The following is a 24,086-nucleotide window of genomic DNA, read 5'->3' as shown; positions in this document are numbered from 1 at the left end:
GCACCCTTACAGTCATCCGAGTATTTTTTGAATACTTGCAATTTTAGTGCCAGCCCCACCTATTTTTTTCTCCGAACCCCAAACACCCAATTCTTTTGACTAAATGTCAGTCAGACATGAGCAGGTATTGAAATATCAGATCCAACCCAAAGTGCCTGCAAACACTGTGTTTCCAATATACCTAACTTTCAAGTAACTGGGTAACATGACTTGCCTGGTACCAATTAAAAAATTAAAATTATTTTAATGTACAGATTGACCCAAGCTGTACAATTCAAAAGGATGATATGGCGATACAATGAAAATACCTCATTCATTTCTTTCTTTCACTCGATACAAATCCTTCTCCAAAATAGACCTCTCTGATTTAAAATGCTTCTCCTTATAAAAAAAGTTTCTGCAACTTTAAGGACCAGCAGTATGTAGGATCATCTAAGCAGTCAGCTGCTGAATGATGAGAAACTGGATGCCTCCTTTCTTACCCTTTTGACTTTTATTTTCAGTGATAATTATTTATTTTACAGGTTTTCCAACTGACATGATCTGGGTCTTCCCCGCTGAGTTGCTGGTTCCTGCTGAGCTGAATAAGCTCTTGAAGATATAAATGTATTGTCAGTGCAGTGCAATAACAATTAGATCAATAGCAGTATTCAAAATGCCAGGACAATGTAGAACTTTCAAAGAACAGAAAAATTATACTTGTTCTTTTTTCTTTTAATCATTAGTTTCAGGATGCGGAACTCATCTGTCAGTGCAGGGAAGAATTAGATCAGTGACAGTGCTCCTGAAGAGGGGTGCCTGGCCATTTTCAAACTAAAAAAAAAATTATGGGCCAAATCCTCAGCTGATGTAAATCAGCATAGCTCCATCAACTTCAATTTAAACCAGCTGAGAATCTGGCCTTACATTTCTCTTTCTCCTATTTACTTTGCATTATTTTAAAGAGCTATGCAGCATCTGTGAAATCACTGCATTGTTAGAAATAGTTATGAAAAATCCTTACCTATCACTGTGCAATCTTATCTGCTGTGTGCTGCTATATACAAAGATGTAAAATGCTGAACCTCAGATGGAGCCCAAAAAGCCCATCAAGACAAGAAATCTGAAAGTCAACACCAGGAAAAATATTGCAAACTAGATTTTCAATTATTATATTATTTTTTCTTCAGTTGTCTCCTTTCAAACAGCCAATTGGAATGGAGGTTGGGGGTAAGGAGTGGGGCAGAGAGAACCAAATTCAAAGGTGACTCTAAATGATTCTATTGGGAGTCAAAGTAGAGACTGTGATGCTGGCAGACCTGATGACACATCATGCCAAGGTCCCCATGTCTCAAATGAACACTGACAAATACATGGCTGGAATCAGTCCAGCTCACCTGTGTGTTAATATAATTAAAATAGGTATTAGAATTATAAGGAAGTGTTTAGTCTTCATTGAATGCGTGTGAGTTGCTGAATGCATTAATCTCACTTACAGCATCTGCTTCCCATGTTATAAGGTAATAGTCGAGCATTTGTAGTGTAAGCCTCTGTGACTGTGTAAATCACCAGACAGGAGAGAGACATCAACTAGAGCAAAGTGTTGGTCTCCAACAGAAGATGTTACATCCTGCCTGACAAGGAAGGTCCATCAACACCGGATGGTTTATTGGGAAACATTAAAGAGGACAAAGGACTTTGTTGCTCTGCTCTTCTCCCACTCCCTTGAAGATAAGGTATGCAAGTGGATTCTCCCATCAGCCGAGTTTGCAGCTCAAAGCATGGGGGGGAGTGAATAAAAACCACAAACAAGAAGGAGCTGTATCTTTATGATGCTTGGATTCTAGCAGCAAGGTTTTCTATGCAAAAGTAAATGATCTCCAGCTGCTTAGCCTGGGTTAGCCCAAAAGGCAATACAGAGCTTGCTTATTATAGGTGCTTCTATTACCTTTTGAAACTTAAGATTGTAACTCATTTGTGTATGTACGTTTACCTGCTTTAACCTTGTAAATAACTCTCTCGTTTCCTTTTCCTATTTAATAAATCTTCAGATAGTTTATTATAGGGTTGGCTACAAATGTTACCTTTGGTATGAAATCTAAGGTGCAATTGACCTGGGGTAAGCGACTGGTCCTTTGGCACTGGGAGTAACCTGTGATTGCTGTGATTCTTGGTGTATCACAAAGGTAGGCATATCTGGGTGGCAAGACAGATTGGGGATCCCAAGGGGACTGCCTGTGACTCCATGTTAAAGCTGTTATAGTACTTGAGGAATTTACAATTGAAAATTGGCTGGTGGAATATAAGTATAGAATTCACAACCAACTTGGGGTTTGTGCCCTGGTTCTCAAGAGTCTGCCCTGAGATTGGTACCTAGTCACTGCAGGACAGCTAGATAGGGATAATTTACACCTTTTGGTTTCCTCAGTGTGAACTTCACACCAACCTAAACTACCTGTACAGTTACATAGAATCCATCAGATTTACTTACACTCAGAACTACTTACCAACGTGTAATTCTCACCAACACAGACACCCAATCTCTGAATTTGGCACACTGAGCCTGATGAAGGGAAGTAATTCTAATGGGGCCAGATTCTCTCCTGTGCCAAGATCCACTCAGTAATGGAGAGCTGATAATGGCTCCCTGATTCTCAAGCTGCCCCTGCACCAGCCCTGAAGTAAGACACACAATCTAAACCCAAACCTAATTCATGACAGTTGGCCATGGTTCCTGCAGCACTGTACTCCAGCTGAGAACTGCCATAGAAGAATACCATTGTGTTCTTGCCATGCTTTACTTACACTCACTTGCCATCACACCCCCATGCCAAGGTAGAGAAGAATGGCACAGGAGCTGACTCACTTGGCTTTATACCAGTCAAGAATTCTTTTGGGGGAATTCTCAGCTGTCCAGCTTCAGCCAGATTATGTCCCCTTTGTGCCACTTAGGCAGTGAAAAGGTGACAAGTAATGTAGCTCATACACTATGGGGCCTGGAGAAGGAAGTATAGCGGAGAAAACCACCATGTGTACTTTACACCTGCTTTGGCTTCTCTATGTAAGTTACATCCGCATAGTCTTTCTTTGGTACATCAACAATGCACGCCTCTTTTGGCAGTGTGTAGCGTATATACTTGCAAAGTCCTGCCAGCATGGATATAGATAGCAGCACAGCTGGTGATGCATGGTTTAGTTAAGCAGAGTAGAGACATGCCTGAAGGGTGTGAGTATGTATCCAAGTACCTACCCTATACACTCTCTCCTTGCTTTCCCATCTACACTGCTATTTTTAGCAATGCTATTTTGGTGGTGGGAGTGGGACAGCGGGGAAAGGCTCCAGACGCTCCCTGCTGCAAAGCCCTTCCTCACTGTAGTGAAAGACACCAGCAGCAGGGAAAGGCTCCCTTAGTGGGGAAAGGCTCTGCTAGCTCCCTGCCAGCTCTGCCTTTCCTCATCACAGTGAAAGGTTCTGGCCATAGGGAACTGCTGAAGCCTTTCTCTGCTCTCTCCCTCTGCCAGAGCTTTTTGCTGACATGGGTAGCTACACACTGCAGTGTGGATGGAGCCTGCTTTTCACTGAGGCATGTAGCTACACTGACGCTATACATCTCCACCAGTGCTGCATAGTATAGATGTAGCCTTACACACAGATAAGTGGGAGCAAGTAGGGTAAAGATGCCTGGATACAAGACAGTCTAATTTTTATCATCTCACATATTACCTCTTAATTTTGTCTAGTTTGTCCTTCACGCATAATTCCCTTTCACCACTAAGGCTCACATTTGAATCAACCAAGTTACAGGGAGGAATATAACCTCATTCAAATGCAACTTCAGAAATTCCTGAACCATGTTTTCTCATATTTAATCTTTATACAGCACACCCTTCAATTAATCTGTTTCATATGTTCTTGTATTCACAGGCATGTAATCCACCATAATTGGCACATCATGCCTGGCTTTTTGCCAGACAAATCTTACATCCTGACTGCAGTATATTTTACGCTACATAGATTAGTGGATAAATTAATTATTTTTTAATTGTATTATAGCTAACTATTATTGTGGTTCATTAATTTTGTTGTATTTAAGGCGCCTAATGTGAGCTGTGGTTTTGTTAAAACAAATATGAAAGACATCAATTTTTATATGTGCATTATCCTCCAAAAATCAGCAAGGGGGAGTTTAAAGTCTCATCTTGCTGCAACATTCCTTATTCTCAAGAGACACTGTGAAAGAATTCCTGAGAGTCAGAGTCAATCTGTGACCTGATTCAAAAGGAAGTATCCCTGGCAACTAAATGTATTTTATTTTTGTATTCCAAGAGAGGAAAAAAGATCTTAACAATAATTTAAAAAAGGACCTGAGCAAGCAATATCTTTTCTATTACACTGAAAATGCATCTTTACTCATTATGTTTTATTTATGTTTTATTTAAAAGGAATCCTCTAAAAGTAAATAGGTTCCATATGGTAATAAACATTTTTCTTGGTTTGCGGCCTGTTCCCATTGAGATGTCAATGAGAACAGGAGTGGTCCTTTTGTTTGAAAAGTTCATAATTCTTTCCACTTGACCACATACACATTTTATTTTCTGAGATAGAAACTTTCAGTATTATCCCCTAAATAAGTGCTATAGCACTTAATTATGAGTAGTCCAACAATAATAAACAAGGAAATGCATGTTGGATACACTGCAGAGAAGAAGAAATAGAGAGGTGTCAGATTAGAATTTCAATCTTCCAAATGATTAATAAAAAAAGGATTTTTTTTGAAAAATTATGAAACTACCTTGACACCATTCTGTATAAATGATACAGATATCATTGCTAGTTAACTAATAAATACACACAAAAATCATACTATCAGTTAGGGTGACCAGATATCCTGATTTTATAGGGACAGTCCCGATATTTGGGGCTTTGTCTTATATTCATGCCAGTTATCCCTCACCCCCTGTCCCGATTTTTCACCCTTGCTATCTGGTCACCCGACTATCAGTTCAATATCTATTTTCTGTTCCAAGTGTAACTGAAGATATGTTTTGTGCTCAATAAACCAAGTACAAACACTTCAGCACCTACTTTGCTTCACTCTAAGGAAAAGTTCACAGAAATCTCAAGAACACTGCTTCTTTTGAAGTTAATAGCATTTTTCTTGTCTTGGGCGTACAATTTGTTAAAACCCAATATTCCACTAAGAATGTAGTAGACATAGTTAAATTAGCCCCGCAGACTGTAGCTTCCTTCCTTCGCCACTTTGGTTTGTTTTCAAAAAGAATGAAAAAAGGGTGTGTGTATGCTCTCATGCATGCAGTGTGATGCCCATAAATCACACAAATGATGAAATAGAGAAAAACGTACTTCAGCTTCATCCTTTTCTGTGCTCTTACATAAAAAGAGAGTGTTTGCTAATCAACCTCAGTAATGTAACCAATGTACAACTTAAAATATACAGACTCACAGCGGGCTAATACCCTCTACGGGGTTGTGATTTCTAAAGTGCACTAACATAATGCATGTTAAATGGTCTGTGTAGCCCCTGCTGGTGTGTAATTTAATGTTGTGCGGTTTGAAACAGCACTATGCTAAAGTGCACTGGGGAACCTTTAGTGCACATCAACAGGTTCTACACAGACCAATTAAAATGCATTATGTTAGAGCACTGAAAAAATCACACCCCATGTAGAATGCATTACTCCTCTGCGTAGACGAGTTCTTAGTGCAGAGACCAGAGGGGTATGTGTGTGTGTATAAAACTTTATTAATTGTACAGCTACAAGACTACTCAAAAGTGCTTTAGTACATAGATACTCTATCAGTATTCAGTGTGAGTTTTCCTGCTTGTAGCAATGGAATGAGGAGTTAGCCCTTCATCTTTTTTGTTTATTGTACAATTGAGTGCCAAATTTTCTGCTGGTATAAACTGGCACAGCCCTTCTAGTTCACTGCAGCAGTGGCAGTTGATACCAGCTGTGAATTTGGCATGTCTTTAACATGCTCTTTTAGGATTCCATCCAAATCCATTGATTTCAAAGGGAGTCTTTCCACTGAAGAAAGTGAGAGCTAGGTTGTTCTTTTACCATCTCCAGAATTAGTGGAAGCTGTAAGACTGTATGCCAACCTCTGGTGTATGTTCTTCTTGCATTGGTATTACTACAGTCTCTGGTGGACTTTCTGGTTTTGACCTTTTTTCTGGTTTCTTTTTTTGATAAAGTTGCTGATGGCTGTTGGAACAACCTGGACTTATCTTTTTGGAATAGCATTTCCCAAGAAATTCCATCAACTGCTATGTATTTATTCTAAGGTATGTCTAAAATACTGTACACTTCTAGACAATTCCTTCCCTTTTAAAAGAAATACTACTGTGGTCCACGTAATGATTCCCAGTGCTGTAAGAACATTACTACAAGCTGTAGAGTAGGTTCCATTATTGTAGAATTCTGGGTTTCCAGTCAAAAGGTGAAAAAAAAACCCTAATTTTCTGGGAAATGACACAAGAGGTATTCTGTGTTCTATCATGTCATTAACTGACATGGAAATGTTAGCTACATGTGTGCTACTTCAAAGAAATTTGTTTTAATTGCCCTGTCCTCTTTTCCTTTGGCAGCAATCCAGCTCAGAATATTTGCTGTTTGCTTTTCTCCTGAATAATAAACATGAACTACCACTTCCAAGAGGGTGAATAAGTGTTCCAACTTGGAACTATAAAGGAATCATGCTGCCTAAAATAATCCTTCTCTCTCTACCCATTCCCTCCTGAAAACATGCAAAGCTCGAAACATAGTTGCCATAGAAAGCACTACTAATACATTGTTCCTGCTTTCTTTGTCTGGGTTCCCTGCTCCATTTGGATACGTTTATTCTCCTCCAATCCAAAGAGTGGAAAAAGGGGCAGTGCCGTCTCAGAGGACAATTTGAAAGCCAGCCATGGAACTTGATATACAATTTTCAATCTATGAAGTTCTCTTATAATCAATTCATTGCTGATATCCATTACTCTGTACTTGATTGTTGGATAGACTCTAAAATATACTAAGGATTATTAAATACCTGCAAGTTCATTAATATGGGATAAGAAGAAATGACTGATTAATAACTACCTCTTTTATAGTGAAAACTGACCTTTCTGACCAGTACTAAAATCTCCACCAAGAATCCCCCATCCTTGCAAATGATGTCAAATTCTTGCTGATTTAGCCTACGTCTGCACTGCTAGGTAGGGGTGTGATTCCCAGCCTGCAGAGACATAAAGTGTGCTGGCTCTCCTCCGAGCTAGCCTGCTAACATAGTAGTATAGCGTGGTAGCGTGGACAGCAGCATTGGTGACACAGGCTCGCTCCCTTGAGTACATACCTCTGGGGTTCAGGTGGGTTTGTACTCAGAGCGGCTAGCCTGTGCTACCACTGTGGCTGTCCGTGCTTCCTGAAGGCACACTGCTATTTTTAGCACACTTGCTCAGATGAATACTAGCACAAGTGTGTCTACATGAACTGGGAATCACACCCCTCGCTCTTAGTGTAGATGTATCCATTTACATTCCAACTAAGGAGGATCGCATTTGTTATTTTATTACCATTTCCTAAAACATGTCAAAATTATTCTATTTTTAAGTAAAGCATTTTCTATTTCAAAACACAAAGTTAAAAGAGGAGTAAAATCTTTTTCGGTTCATTACATTAACAAGCTAACAAAACATCAGCAGAGATTGTCCTATACATCTGTTGTTATGGTAAATATTTGCTATTAAAATAGATGGCAATAGATAGTATAATGAAGAGCAGTGAATAATAAAATGCTTTGATTAGTGAAAATTAATTGCAGTTTGCGGTCTTCTTTCAAAAAACATTGTATAAATAGCAAATGAAACCTGTCGATGCTAACTAAGAGTATGTACTGTACAGGTGTCATGGGTCCAGTCAGAGTACATGCTACAGGGCAGTTGGTTTATGTAGGGTGACTGGCTATCCAGCATAATGATATATAGACTGCAAATGGAAATCACACTGCAGTCTCTTCCTACTGTGTTATGATGCAGGAACAACGTATAATTGTAGTATGTAATCAAACAAGTGGAAGTAGCTATACATACAAACTCCAATTAAAGGGGCTCATCTGTGACTTCCTAACTGACAACCAAAATATTTCTGGGTCACAGCATTTAGACCCAGTCCAGACACAAACACCCTCCGCATGGAAAAAGTCTTATACAGTTTAATAAAACCCAAAGGGTTCTATAGCAGTCTCTCTATAAACCTACAGAATCTAGTAGAAAATTACATACTTCATACAGAATTAAAATATCATCCTACAGAATTTAAGAGTGGATTCTTTGTACTTCTGTTACAGAATTCTATAACTTGGGTTAAAAATTCTGTACAAAGGTTATCATTAAATTCAATAAGATGTTTTATAAGGGTGCAGATAGCTTGTTTTTATAAGCATAGGAAAGCCAAGTCCACTTCCTCTCTTTCTTCTCTCCCCATCAGTACATTGGCTATTTATTTATTGCATTGACTAGCCTTCACTCTGGAGACCTAGATTCAAATCTTGATTGAGTATGACAAATGAGAATGAATTTTTGGCTTCACCTTGAGCCTTGACTAAACCACCACTCAAGGCAAGGAGGTACATTTCATGCTCTATGCTCAAGGAACACCAATTCTGGAAAAGCAGAATGGTTATAGGTCAATTGTTCAGATACAATTATGTGAAGAAGTTGCCTGCCTGCCTATCCGTGCTTTAAGTCATACAAAATATATGAAAACAATGTTTTTTCCTGTTCACTACTCTTATTTTACCTAACATTTGTGTGTGTGTGTTCAGGGGAAGGGAGGATTTCTTTCATGCTATTTGATCAAGCCTGTGGCAACGTTTCTCAATCAATATCCTACAATACTAACACCAGATCTATATTATACTCATCTCCAATAAATAAGGTAAGTTAGCTATTTTGGAGAACCTTGCTAACCCTGTTGACTGGGTATTTTGGTCTCAAATCACCCTCGAACAAGGATTCCTTTACATCATTGTGCTACCAGCATCATTTACTCAGAAATCTCTCTTATTCCCAGTCATGAATCTTTATGCTGACAGAACCTTTTGTATTGTTTCTACAACCAAATGAGTAAATGCTTTTGTATAAGTTGCCTCCATATAACAATTATAATTTATCATCTTCCTCTATATTCCCTCCCACATATGCATATTTGTTCTTTCCAAAAGCAAATCTTAGGGGGATACATTCTCATCTCCATGTGTGGGAGTTGCATGTGCATACCCTTGTGCACCAGGTGAGAAGGATGAATTTTTATCATGCATTTTCTCAATTGGCCAAACTACTTATAGTTTTTGTTTGTGAAATTAAATGATCAGTGGTAGTAGTTAAGAAAGTATCTGAAAAGATCAACAATAAAACTATACTTAATAGAAGCAATCAGTGCAAGAACCAACTGTATTTCAGAAAGCAATAGCATATTCCTATACTGTAGGCTGCAGATACTTGCTATTATATTTCCAAAGCCGTGGTAATGTTCTAAAATTCAGAATAATCCTTTTCTCTACTCATTTTCGAACACCTAAAAAATCAATAAAAATACTCTGCAAGTCTGAGTCTCAGTGTTCAAGGAACATCTTTACCTGTTATTATGAAACTGACTACAAGAAGCCTACCCCTTCCTGGCACAATACCCAGGCTTGTACTTTTGTTAATTTTCACAGAACTTATGGTTTTCACAAATATTATATCATTTCCAGAAAAAAAAAGAATTATGTAGTTTACAGCACTAGTAATAAGGGTAATAGTCATAGTTTTGATGATCACTGGTTTGTTACATACCAATAACTGTCCTTATTTTCATGCATCCTATTCATTTTGGGTAGGATAGAAAGATCATGTTACCACATTTTCTAACAGCCTGTCTTGAAAACTAGTAAGCTAGTTCATTAGCATTGAATGCTGGGATTACTTCACTTTTGGTGACAGTAAATATATTATGTAGTAGATGGCTCTACTATTCCAAGGAGAACTGTGTACAATTGTACTATAATACAAAGGTTTAATAATAATAAATTGTTAACTTGTAGAATTTCTGCTCTGGACCATGTAACTACGCACCTCAGAAACTCCCTTTTAATATGCATTTTACTGTTAGCCAGTACCTTGTTTCTGTCCTTTTGAAAAATGGTGTTACCACACAAATCAAGTCTTTTTGGAAGGTTTTGTTAACAGATAAATAAGTTTCCCATGCCAGGGTCAATTAAAGCTAGTGAAAAATACAGTGGGCCAAATTTTCTGCTTAATGGAAATAGACACAACTCCATTGACTTCAGCGGAGTTGGGTTCACTTACGTCAACAGAAATTTGCCTCAGTATGTCACTTTTAGATATGTATGAAAAATTCATGAGTGTGTTATTTGGATCCTGATCCCAAATGGTTAATGTAGTTACATAGCCTGAGCTCTCACAATACTTGTAAGCATTTCATTTTGATTTCTGTCACTACTCTTGCATGTAAGTTGTCTATTTAACTATAAAGTAATTTTAAAGATGAAGCCATGTTTAATTTACATTTCAATTCATGCTCCTGTTACTAAGAATGAACTTTTTATCAATAATCCAGACCCTTTTGGCTGATCTTCGACCTAAGTAATCCCCAGGTAACTCCTTCATGATATTTCCAGTTGTTATGCATCTTTATTGTTGTCTGTTGCAAGTATCCATATTCTTAAAAGTAAGCCAATACTGCAAGTTGGTTTCATGCATGGTCTCAGTTTTCTTTTTTGTATAGCAAGTATATATTTAGCTTGATACAGATGAACTCTGCTGAGCTCCAAAAGAAATATTTATCACAGCAGAGTGCAGATCCTAACAATATACTGGAGCCACAAATACCTGCAATGGGAATAATGTTCCAGTCTCATGTTGTCAGACACTGTCAGGTACTGTATTAAAGGATTTCAATAAATGAATCTGTTGCAAAAGTGTCTGGCTTACCCCAAGCATTATTAAACTTGCCATAGGTCAGGCATTTTGCAGAATTTACTAGTGCACATATTCTTTTATTTTTACGCTAGACAAATAAGCAGATTAAAAAATAAATACAAGCTCGCAAATAAAATGACAACGTGCATCTATTACACAGTTACCAATAAATCTAGTGACAACATGTTATTTTAAGTGAGTAAAATGCTAAGATAGCAAGAGATTTTGTGACTATGACTGATAACTGAAATGAGTGCATATGGCCTTTGAATACATATTGGGTAAAAAACGCCTACTTTCTTGAAATAAAAGGAGTGTCGTGAGGGGTGGGGGAAGTGGCTGTATTTATAGCAGCAGGTTTTGGGTTAGGTATTTAAGAGTCTTTAAACATTACAGATTAAAGCTAGTACCAATCAGGATTCTAAGAATAGTCTGTAGTTTAAGCTTAGAAAGTACTATTCTGTAGACTGAATAATCATGTTAAACAAGTAACAGAATTAGTGACCCATCATGGCACCGTTGACTTACCTCAATAAAGAAGAGACTAGCTGCTGACGTTGGATGATGGTACATATAGACTGTCACAAGGATGGCTGCTGCTACAATGAGGACCAATATCAGAATTCCAACAATTAAACCAGCATGGAGAGTTCCACCTTTCTTCTCTGCAGCGCTATCGTCTGTAGAAGCTACAAGCATGGAATACTTTTTAGCATGGCAACTGTTTTGCGATTAAGAGAGATTATTTCTTCTCGTCTACAATAAATTATTAAAATGACAATTGAACATTTGTTTTCTCTGTCCTACATTTTCCTACTATTCTCAATGGCCCACGTTGCAGAAAGAAATTACATCTTCCTTTCCCCTATATGCATATTCATATAATGTTAATGAAATGACATTTCCAAATGTTTTATTATTTCTAGCTCAATAAACAAAATTAATATCCTTCTTTCTGAAAGTAATTTGGACATTCTAAAGTTCCTAATTATCTACATAATGAATTTACATAAGAACAAAATTTGACTTTGATTTACCCAAAAAACTATCACAGTTGTCCTACAGACATCAAGTATTAATTGAATACATTTTGAAATATGTATTTTGTCATTTTTTTTTGCAAGCTTCAATTTGAGAGATGTCACAGTTCCCTGTGAGGGGTAGCTAATAAACACATTCTGAAAGCCTGATTCATTAGCTTGGAGAATGATTTCCCAAAGTCCTGTGCAACTGAATCACATTGCAAAAGTGTAACAAATGAATGTTAAATGACCCTCAAATATTTAAATCTTAGTATGAAGGGAGCACAAGTATTACTGAAGTTGATCATTTTGTTAAACTTTATACTGATGGGTCTCTTGTTGTATTATACATTTGCCTTGGGGAAAGAAGACATACCAGAGTATATCCTGTAAAGCAAATAACACCTCCACTCCCAGGTAAATCAACCAATTGAAAATCTGATTAACACTGTTATCATCATGATGAAAGAATCTCATTAAGTTAGTTAGTTGTCATCTGTGGTACTGGTTGCACTTGGGCGAGTCTGATTCCTATTTTGGGCACCTCAGAGAATTTTAGCAATTTCAAACATCAACAGTAGGTTAATCAGCTACTATTGCCTATAAAGAGAATTCACATGTAATCAGTTACCATACTGTACATAGAAAAGAAACAAGAAGAAGGGGAAGGCCTTAGAATGATTCAGGAGCCCTAACTTAGTTTTAAGACCAACTGGAACATGTGATTTGCATACAAAAGCTAATATTGGTGCTTGTGTTCCCATCCTTGTCTGCCATTTTGTCTTTCGAACAATCACCTGTGTCATCTGCTTTCACGTGACCCATTCCGGGCTTCTGAATCACTCCAAAGCCACCCCCTTCTTATTTCTTTTCTACATATAGTGTGGAACTGATTGAGTGACAGTTCTATTTTTATGCAACTGAAAGCTGAACTCATTAACAAGGACCCTTCACTTTTAAGCCCCTCTCCAAAACACATTTCTGTCATGTCGCCTATAATGACGTTTATTGAGTTGTATTGAAATCCCTTTTGTTGTTCCCTTTCCCAGACTAGGATGTATCTGTTTGTCCTTAATTAGTGAGATCCTCAGGGCAGGGACTGCACCTTCTCATGTGCCTGAAAAGCTCCTAGTACCTCTCAGGCACCACTGCAAACAAATGATACATAAAAATAGTAATAACTACTGTACATGATCTTTTAGCATTCACCAGCTGGTCAACAGACCATTCAAAGCATATCTTAGACAAGGAAAATTGAAAAAGAACAGGAAAGGGACTATCTATCTAGGTTCTCTCACAATGATGCCTGTCACGGTACCAGCTGAGCACTTAGGATGAATGGTTAACTCGCATGATCCCAGCTACACATGTTCATGCACAGTAGTACTCTCAGATGGAATCAAACTGTATAAAGCTAGAGGTCCATAAACAAAACCATGGGAAGGAATTTAAAATGCTACCCTAACTTGGGATCTTGGAGAAGAGCATGAACATCTGATCCTATTTCCTCCTACAGATTTCCTTTCGAGGCTATAGGTAAAGCAGCAGGAAACTCCTTGGAAGCCAGTAGTCTTCTCTTCCAGGTCTTCCAGCAGCTGGCTATGGAACGCTTCACATGTTGCAGGCTCAGATAGCAGTTGGCCAGCCTAAGCATCTCTCCTCTGCTTTCACAGCACTAAGCTCAACCACAAGAGCCCATGGGGCCCAGGTCCATCCTGCCCTTCTTGTAGCCTGCGGGGTTGGGGGTGTTGCAAAGCCAGGCAAAAGAAGAAGAAAGTAAAAGATGAGAGAAAGAGAAACAAGAGACAGAAAAGGATGGGAGAGAGAAAGAAAATGGGCAGAAAAGAAAGAAGAGGAGACAAATGTGCTTGAATATGGTGTAACAGAGCTGGGGGGCCCACATCATTACAAGGGGTAGGGGCTCCTACAGCAAAAAGAAGTTGTGGGGCCTTCGCCATTTCAGTGCACTTTGAATTGAATTAACTTTCTTTTTTCTCACTGTTCACAGCTAGGAGCAGATACATTTCAAAATTGCTGTGCTAATCATGTTTCACATTTCAAGGGGTCTAATTAATTTTTGTACCAACTGCACAATTTTTTACTACCATGGGTCCCATTCTGCCATCTTTCCTTATGACACAAGTACACCAGATGAAGTGTGCAGATGTGAGTTGATCCCATGACTGGCTGCATTCGGGGCCATTATAGGACCAGTGAAAAAAAGGAAGATGGCTTTTAAGATTTTACTTTTACCAAGAGATAATTTAAGCTAGCCCAGTGGTTCTCAGTCTGCAACTGCAGGCCATTTGCAGCCCAATCATCACACAGCAGCGGCCCATGTGACATCCTCAGGGCCACACAGGTAGTATATATATTGTTTGGATGTGGTCCACATACCACATAGAGAGCTGCATATGTGGCCCACAATGGTAAATAGAAAAGGAGTACTTGTGGCACCTTAGAGATTAACCAATGTATTTGAGCATAAGCTTTCGTGAGCTACAGCTCACTTCATCAGATGCATAAAGTGGAAAATACAGTCAGGAGATTTATATACACACAGATATAAATCTCCTGACTGCATTTTCCACTTTATGCATCCGATGAAGTGAGCTGTAGCTCACGAAAGCTTATGCTCAAATAAATTGGTTAGTCTCTAAGGTGCCACAAGTCCTCCTTTTCTTTTTGCGAATACAGACTAACACAGCTGCTACTCTGAAACCTGTCACAATGGTAAATAGGTTGAGAACCGCTGATCTAGCCGCAGGAGCAAATTTGTGGGGAAGAGGGGAGAATCTGGAATCATTCAGCTTTCCCCTGCTCCTCTCCAGGATTACCAAAATCTTCAGATAGGGCAGTTTTACCCTGTGGTGTGGCTGTATAATTCATCAGGCAGTCAATGGGACAACGCATGGTGTAAAGTACCACTCAGTGGACTGAGAGTGACAGAAACAGGCCCTAAGTCATTTATAAAATGGCTATATGCTGCACCTGAGACTAGACTGCATTATAAAAGCTCAAACTGAAATTTTCAGTTTATACACTGTAATAAGGATAATAATATTTAGTATGTGTACAAGCTTTACATGCTCAAAGCACTATGCAAACATCAATTAATTTATCTAGAGGCCAGCAGGAGAGGCCTGCTTTATGTTACATGTCCTGGGCCAGACTGTGAACCCTTTATTTGCAGTGATGAGCAGTTACTTGCACAAACAGTCCCATTGACTCACCAGTAGGAATAAGGGATTCATAAACTGACCCCCCCACTAGTTACTTTTCCTTTTACAACTGCCTACTCCTTTGCTCTTCCACTGAATGCTGGATTAGCACAAGTTAAATTTACTTGACCATTTACACCCATTTTCTGACCCACTTATGCCTGACAAGTACTTTGTATCACTACTTTGTGGACTATCATATGCTACAGACATCTGAAAGACAGGTTCTAGCCAGGGAGTGGGGACCAGATCAAGTTAATCCCTTTAATTTGATACACTGTCAGTATTTACTACCTGGATTTGTAAGAGACTCCAAATGATAGCAGCCTGTCAGTATTTCTTCTAGCCCATTGTGTAAAGCATTCCAAATACACTGAAATAATGATCAGAATGGCAAATGCAAAAAATAATAAAATATAAATACATGGTTTTCTAAATGACAAGTGTAAGTGACTAGTGAGTTCCATAATCAAACTTCAGTTCATTGACCTCAGTGTTAGAATGCTAAAGAGAAATTGATTTCACTCTGTTTGCACAGACAATAAACAGTGTTGTCAGCTGTGGAAAATATCCTCTGCCATAAATCAAGGACAGGTCTTTAAAAAGCCACAGAGGGGAATGCTAGAAAGAAGCCTTGGAATCTTTTTCAGGTGCAAAAACATTAAGCTTATCACAGCCCATCTCCTGCTTCAGGCAAGGCTAAACCTGTAAGGAGGATATTTGTCTTGATGACCAATCCCTTCCTGATGGCAGCTCTCACCAATGAGCTTCCCTCATACTCTCCTTTTCTTTTGCTCCAGCTGTGGGTGTTACAGATAGCATGTTCTGTTTACTAGAGGGTCACACACATCATAGCTTGTGTAGGCTGAGTTTATGGCACACACCAAGGGCTCCTTCCATCCTTTCATTTTGCCCGACCACCACGAGCTCCCTGTGTGGTCCCCCTTTATTTCAGGGACTCCCTACAACTCCCCCCAGTCACTCCCTTGCCAGAAGTTCTGTGTGCCCTTCCATTTCCACTTCCGCCATACTCCCCACTCCCCCTTTTCATCCCATGGCAGGGGCTCTGCATACTAACTAATCTCCATACCAATTCCCACCCCCCAAAGGTTCTGTGTGCTCTCCATTCCCTTCTCTTCCCATTTCAGAATCCAACATTCTCCTCCCCATGGATAGGGTTCTGTTGTGTGCACCTCAGTCCACTTTGTCTCTGCATGTCCCTCCATACTAGGGGCCCCCAATCTTTACCATCACCAGGTTTTCTGTTTGTCTCCACTCTCTTCCCTTTCCAAGCGCTCTGTCTGAACCTTCATAACTCCTGTTCCCCCCCATTTCCTCCTTTCCTCTGGCTTACCAGGGGCTCTGTATGCCCTTCTTCCTCCTTTACCAACCTGCCATCCACCAAAGGTTCTGTGTGCCCCATTCTACCCTCCCTCCATATCAGGGTCTCCAATCTCTTCATGTCTCCTTTCTCCTCCATCCTTATTCTTCTTTCTGTCTGGGAGATATAAGCCATTCAGGATGTCAACATGCTAAAACTCTATTGGAAGGATGGGCAGAGATGAGAGGCTGGAAGGTGTTAATGGGTGCCATCAATCAGTTCTTTGTCCTACAGACAATTGCAGAGGTGCTTGAGGCCTGGCTGTGCTGAAGATCTGGCAGGGGCTTCATGTGTCCCCCATTTCCCACCTTTCGGTTTTCCAAGTTCCTCCCAAATCCACAGGGCTCTGGTTGCCTACAACATTCCCTGAAATTTTGGAATTCATTGGATGGCCTGACAGACAGACATGCCATTGAATTGAATATAAGGCCTTTGCAATTTCACCCAATTACTCAAATAAAAATTGTTCTAGTATAACTCTTAAACCAAAGGAGCATGTTCAAATGTGCAGGTTAGTCTGCTTTTCATTATGGACTGTGGAGCAGGAAGGAAACAGAGGGTAATTACATGCTTTTTAAAAAACAAACACACAAATGAGCTAAATATTAATTCATTTCAGTCTCCTGCTGCTGGAAGTTCTTCCAAGGAAGCCCTGGTCTACAATGCCAACTTACATTGGTATGACTACATCGCTCAGGCCTGTGGAAAATCCCCTGAGAGACATAGCTATACCAACCTAACTCCAAATGTAGACAGCGCTATGTTGACGGTGAAGCCCTCCTGTCGACATAGCTACCACCTCTTGGAGAGGTGGAGTACCTACGTTGGGTGCTACAGCGGGCACTGCTGCAGTACTGTAAGTGTAGACAAGCCCATACCGACGATGAGTGAAAATCAGAAATGTTTTCATAACTGGATAGTTTACCTTTAAAAACATATTTTAAAAACACACAGACTATCTGGTTTGATTTTAGATTATGTCGTGGCTTATGGTTCGATTAGCTCCTTCAGACATTCTAGTGTAGAAAGACATCAGAGAGACTCAAAGATACATTATAAAGAGACCTACCCTGTTCCTTTTACATTCAATGGGAATTTTGCAAGAATGTATCCAAAATCTTAATAAAAAAAAAAAAAGCCAAACTGGCAATGGTATGCACATCTTGTAAAACCCATTTTGCTGTATTTATAGCATTCGCCTCCCTATAGCACACTAACCATTCAGCTCCATAGAACAGTATACATGACAGACAGTACTATAGTATACTGCCTGCAAGATCTGCCCCATAGTTCAGCTTGATGCTAGCTTTCCACTATGCTATTATTATAATAGAGATTGTGAGGGCACCTGCCCCTCAATAATGTAGGAAGGAAGGGAAGGGGCTAACTAGGAATCCATTAGAGCAGAAATATAAAGAGAAGAGAGTGGAAGGCTAAGGGAAAATCCCTGAAGGTCTACTACTATTTCTTCGGTGGGAGCCTTGTCTGCCCACCCCCACAGGACAGAGTTAGTGAACTTCCAGACCAGGAAGCAAGGAGGAACTGAGGAGCTACACTGACAAGTTATTTTGTTTGAAAGAAATTTTCTAAGTTATGCATTTCTTTTTTAGGCCTAAGTTGAAGCAAGCCAGCCGTTCTTATCAGTTTGCCCTTATATTTTAGACCAGACTCCAAAAAGCCCTGCTCATAAATCTCAATATAGCTGTACATATGTGTGCACCTGAAAGTGGCAGGACGCATTTTTGTTTTTGTTTTTTTTTTCCTTTTCCAGTTACTCCTGGCTATGGCCCAGGTCACATCCACAAAGAACTCTTCTTCACTTATATATTGAGGCATTTAAAAATAACGTTTAAAAGTTTATCAGTGTAAACTGATCTCCTGATAACACCTGTGGGCCATGTGGAGTGGGGGCACAAGACCTCAAGGGAATTTGGGGGAGGTGTGGGGAACCACAGCATAGTTGGAGGGGACACAGAAGACCTTGAGAGATGTAGAAGGGCAAAAAAGGTGAAATTTGTAATTCACATTAAACATTGTGAACCATTAAAATTTTCTACACACAAAACATAAGAGAGTAATTTTTTCTTTGTGGACAAAATCCTCTTAGATTTCCTCCTCACCTGCTCTGCTGTCGACTACTCCCATACCCCACTCAGACGTAATCCTGTCTCAGTGTAGGGGGCTGGACTAGAGAGGTCCCCTCCAGCCCTCCATTTCTATGATTCTATCCCCCTTCTGTGGGCTTGCTATGAAACATGCAGGAGGGGAGCCCTGCTTTGATGGCCTCACAAGATCTATCAGAGATCTATCTATGGGTCCTCTACCTGGGTATTTTATGAGCTAATCCAAATTAAACTTTTGGTTCTTAATAAAACCAAACCAAACCAAACAAACAGTGAAATACCCAAAAAAAAAACCTTTCTTTAAAAAAAAATTAAGGTTGAAATAGTATTTCAGCGTGAGTCCAGTTTAACACCAAAAATTATTAAGGGCTGATGCTATAACCCTTATTGACTTAAGTAGTTCCATTAAAGCCAATGGTAAAACTCCTGTTGGCATTAGTGTGACTAGTTAAAAGGACTACTCTGATGAGTAGACTTGCAGGATCAGGCCCTGATTTCATAACAAAGGAATACAAGTTGGGCATTGAAATTGTTTTCCTGTGAGTGCTTTAAAAATGCATTTGCTGTTAGGCCATGTGGCAATGCTATAATGTATTATTAATGATCATTCTAAAATAATGAATTTATTGGGCTATTCAGATGAATGAAAGACTATTCACATGAGTAACTGTAGTAGCATAAAGCACCGTCACGTATTTACACTGATCTCTGGAACTAGTGAGTTAGCGTCCTATAGCAGTGGTTCTCAAAGCTGGTCCACCGCTTGTTCGGGGAAAGCCCCTGGCGGGCCAAACCGGTTTATCTGCCGCGTCCGCAGGTTCGGCCGATCGCGGCTCCCACTGGCCGCGGTTTGCCGCTCCAGGCCAATGGGGGCTGCGGGAAGCGGCGCGGGCCAAGGGATGTGCTGGCTGCCCTTCCCGCAGCCCCCATTGGCCTGGAGCAGCGAACCACGGCCAGTGGGAGCCGTGACTGGCCGAACCTGCGGACGCGGCGGATAAACAAACCGGTCCGGCCCGCCAGGGGCTTTCCCCGAACAAGCAGTGGACCGGCTTTGAGAACCACTGTCCTATAGTAATTTAAATGTTAAAGAAATAGAACGTACAATGCGTTTTTCAGGGTCTTTGTGTGAATATGCCACTTGGTAAAGGTTGGGGTTTTTTTGTTTTTGTTTTGTTGGTTTTGTCTTTGCTGATTTTCAGCTTGTTCCTGCTTTCCTTGAAGTCAATGATAGAACTCTGATTGGCACAATTTGCATGAGTAAGGACGAAAAAATGAATGTTTCAAGATTGGGTTTGATTTTTAAGCAAAGGATTGTAGCATGGAGATTGTGCTGGCTGAGAAACGATGCAGTACTTTTATTATGTATTCGTAATACTAATGCAAAAGCAATAGTAATACCCGCATGTTCTTAATAAACAAGCTCTTTTCAGTACTGGTTTAGGAATATTAAAATATGTTAATACATTATTATGATTTTATGTATATAGCATCAAAGAGTGGTGGTGGTGGGGAAACTTCACACACACTTCAACTGACAGGTCAGATCACCAAAGAGCTCACAATCTAGAGTGCTGATTCTAAAGAGAGACACTAAAATAAGCAGAAATGACAGAGTACAGACAAAGAACAGGCCTGTCCTGGGGGAAGGTGCCATTTTTTTCATAATCATTTTTTCAAAGCAGATGGAAATGTACCCTTGCACCTTACATGGAAACTGCTGAGCTATGGAAGTTTTACAGATGAGCCCTTTGTCCCATAATCACACATGACAAAGGGTTTTAATCACACAATTATTATGGAATCAAAGAAATTGGAGACTTCTAAAGACCTATAGTTGTTAGGTCATTTGAGCATTGGCCTGCTAAACCCAGGGTTGTGAGTTCAATCCCTGAGGGGGCCATTTAGGGATCTGGGGCAAAAATTTGGGATTGGTCCTGCTTTGAGCAGGGGGTTGGACTAGATGACCTCCTGAGGTCCCTTCCAACCCTGATATTCTATGATTCTATGAAGTAATTCCCTTAGCATTCATTAATACTTTTGAGCTTTCTGCTTTACTGTTATTTGCTTGGCTGCACAAGGAGTAATACATTTATGCAGAAGTGGATTAAGATTTATTGGGGACCAAGGCACAAAGAACTTTTGGGTCCCCCACACTCCTTCGCCATGGCGCCCCATCCTCTGCTCCTCCTCTCCCCCGAGGCCCTGCCTCTTAGCCAGGCCAGAAGCCAGAGCCAGGCAGTGGTAAAAGCTGTGGCAGCTGCCTAGGGAGACGGTTTGCTGTGGGGAGACCAATGGTGCCAGAACCTTGTAAAAGTGTGTGTGTGTGTGGGGGGGGGGCGCAAGGCCAAATTGGCAGAGGAATCCCCCACATTGTCCCTGGACCCTGCTGCCTCCTCTCCATTGCCCCGAGCTCCCTTTCATGGCATGGCACCCCAGGCTCACCCTGCTCCTTGCCTCTTGATCACAGCACCCCTCCCCCCACCATGGCCCCCCCGACCCGTGAGGCTGACCCTGTGTTCACCTTATTTCCAAACTCTACTGCCTTCCTAGATTGGCATCAGGATACACATGCCAAAATTAAAACTCCCAGGCTCAGTGTAGAGTAAGATCGAAACAGCCAGCTACTAACATTAAGATTTATACTCCTCCTCTCATGGCCAAAAATCATGCTCTCAGTATATTAGGATGCACCCAACAGGCCCAGAATGACAGGATTCACATTAGAGAGACAAGGTGGGTGATGTAAATATATTTTATTGGACCAGCTCCTGTTGGTGAGAGAGACAAGCTTTCGAACTTACAGATCTGAAGAAGAGTTCTGCATAAGCTTGGAAGCTTGTCTCTCCCCAAGAGAAGTTGCTCCAGTACAAGATATTACCTCTCCCACCTTGCCTCGCTAATATCCTGGGTCCAACAGGGCTACAACAGCACTGTATACAAAAATGGAGGATTCACATTAGCAGCCCAGAGTGATCATCACACCAGGGCACTATTTTCAAGGTTCATATTTCTAGCATAACGCTGTTACGACACCACGGCACCAGCACTACCAGCACAATGAGATACATATAGCAGGGTGTGGATGCACTCCTGGAGCCCCCCCAGTTGGCTGTGGCAGTAATCTGCCACTGCATTTGTGGTTAAGATAATGTCTTAAAACTATCTTTCCCCCTGCATGTAAGGGAGGAAAGATGGTCTTATTCAAGTACTACAAACTGTGACCCAGGAGATCTGGGTTCAATTTCTGGCTCTGCCACAGATTTTCTGTTTGACCATGGGCAAGTGACTTAGTTTCACTCAGTCTGTTCTGGACTGGAATCAAGAAGACCTGGAAGTAGCAAGCCCAAAGGGATTCTTTGTTCAGGATGCTGGACATGAACAGGCTCTGTAGTGCCATGGTTCTCTAGTTCAGTGGCTCTTAACCTTTCCAGACTACTGTACCCCTTTCAGATATCTGAATGATCTGGAGGATGGCGTGGATTGCACCCTCAGCAAGTTTGCAGATGACACTAAACTGGGAGGAGTGGTAGATATGCTGGAGGGTAGGGATAGGATACAGAGGGACCTAGACAAATTAGAGGAATGGCCAAAAGAAATCTGATGAGGTTCAACAAGGACAAGCGCAGAGTCCTGCACTTAGGACGGAAGAATCCCATGCACAGCTACAGACTAGGGACCGAATGGCTAGGCAGCAGTTCTGCAGAAAAGGACCTAGGGGGTTACAGTGGACGAGAAGTTGGATATGAGTCAACAGTCAACAGTGTGCCATTGTTGCCAAGAAGACCAATGGCATTTTGGGCTGTATAAGTAGGGGCATTGCCAGCAGATCGAGGGACGTGATCGTTCCTCTCTATTCAACACTGGTGAGGCCTCATCTGGAGTACTGTGTCCAGTTTTGGGCCCCACACTACAAGAAGGATGTGCAAAAATTAGAAAGCGTCCAGCAGCGGGCAACAAAAATGATTAGGGGACTGTAACATATGATTTATGAGGAGAGGCTGAGGGAACTGGGATTGTTTAGTCTGCAGAAGAGAAGAATGAGGGGGGGATTTGATAGCTGCTTTCAACTACCTGAAAGGGGGTTCCAAAGAGGATGGATCTAGACTGTTCACAGTGGTAGCAGATGACAGAAGGAGGAGTAATGGTCTCAAGTTGCAGTGGGGAGGTTTAGGTTGGATATTAGGAAAAACTTTTTCACTAGGAGGGTGGTGAAGCACAGGAATGCGTTACCTAGGGAGGTGGTAGAATCTCCTTCCTTAGAAGTTTTTAAGGTCAGGCTTGACAAAGCCCTGGCTGGGATGATTTAGTTGGGGTTTGGTCCTGCTTTGAGCAGGGGGTTGGACTAGATGACCTCCTGAGGTCCCTTCCAACCCTAATATTCTATGATTCTATGATTTGTCTTGTGTATGCCCAAGTTTCACCTCACTTAAAAACTACTTGCTTACAAAATCAGACATAAAAATACAAAAGTGTCAGTCACATTATTACTGAAAAATTGCTTATTTTCTCATTTTTACCATATAATTAAAAAATAAATCAGTTGGAATATAAATATTGTACTTACATTTCAGTGTACAGTATGTCACCTTCTACAGGACAGGCCCAACAAAGAAAATAACAGAATGCCACTAGCCATCACCTTCAGTCCCCAACTAAAACCTCTCCAACGCATCATCAAGGTTTTACAACCTATCCTGAAGGACGACCCATCACTCTCACAGATCTTGGGAGACAGGCCAGTCCTTGCTTACAGACAGCCCCCCAACCTGAAGCAAATACTCATCAGCAACCACACACCACACAACAGAACCACTAACCCAGGAACCTATCCTTGCAACAAAGCGCGTTGCCAACTGTTCCACATATCTATTCAGGGGACACCATCATAGGGCCTAATCACATCAGCCACACCATCAGAGGCTCGTTCACCTGCACATCTACCAATGTGATATATGCCATCATGTGCCAGCAAAGCCCCTCTGCCATGTACATTGGCCAAACTGGACAATCTCTACGTAAAAGAATAAATGGACACAAATCAGACATCAAGAATTGTAACATTCAAAAACCAGTCGGAGAACACTTCAATCTCTCCGGTCACTTGATTACAGACCTAAAATGTGCAATTCTTCAACAAAAAAACTTCAAAAACAGACTCCAACGAGAGACTGCTGAATTGGAATTAATTTGCAAACTGGATACAATTAATTTAGGCTTGAATAGAGACTGGAAGTGGATGGGTCATTACACAAAGTAAAACTATTTCCCCATGTTTATTCCCCCCCTCCACCCCACACTGTTCCTCAGACGTTCTTGTCAACTACTGGAAATGGCCCACCTTGATTATTACTACCAAAGGTTTCCCCCCCACCCTT

At 40.7% G+C, this 24,086-nt stretch overlaps 1 protein-coding gene across 2 annotated transcripts in view; it reads right to left on the bottom strand.

The window, feature by feature from the left end:
- The window catches only part of PLXDC2 (plexin domain containing 2), a 411,410-nt gene that overhangs the window by 17,542 nt on the left and 369,782 nt on the right, over nt 1-24,086 (bottom strand). For both annotated transcript variants that reach the window (XM_048837970.2, XM_048837969.2), the window contains one exon: nt 11,493-11,653. In XM_048837970.2, coding sequence (XP_048693927.2) covers nt 11,493-11,653 — 161 coding nt within the window. The remainder of the gene's footprint in view (nt 1-11,492; nt 11,654-24,086) is intronic.

Source organism: Caretta caretta, chromosome 2, assembly GCF_965140235.1.
Source record: "Caretta caretta isolate rCarCar2 chromosome 2, rCarCar1.hap1, whole genome shotgun sequence".
Taxonomy (NCBI): Eukaryota; Metazoa; Chordata; order Testudines; family Cheloniidae; genus Caretta; species Caretta caretta.
Note: the sequence above shows the minus strand (reverse complement) of the source record. Positions and strands in the feature narration are given on the sequence as shown.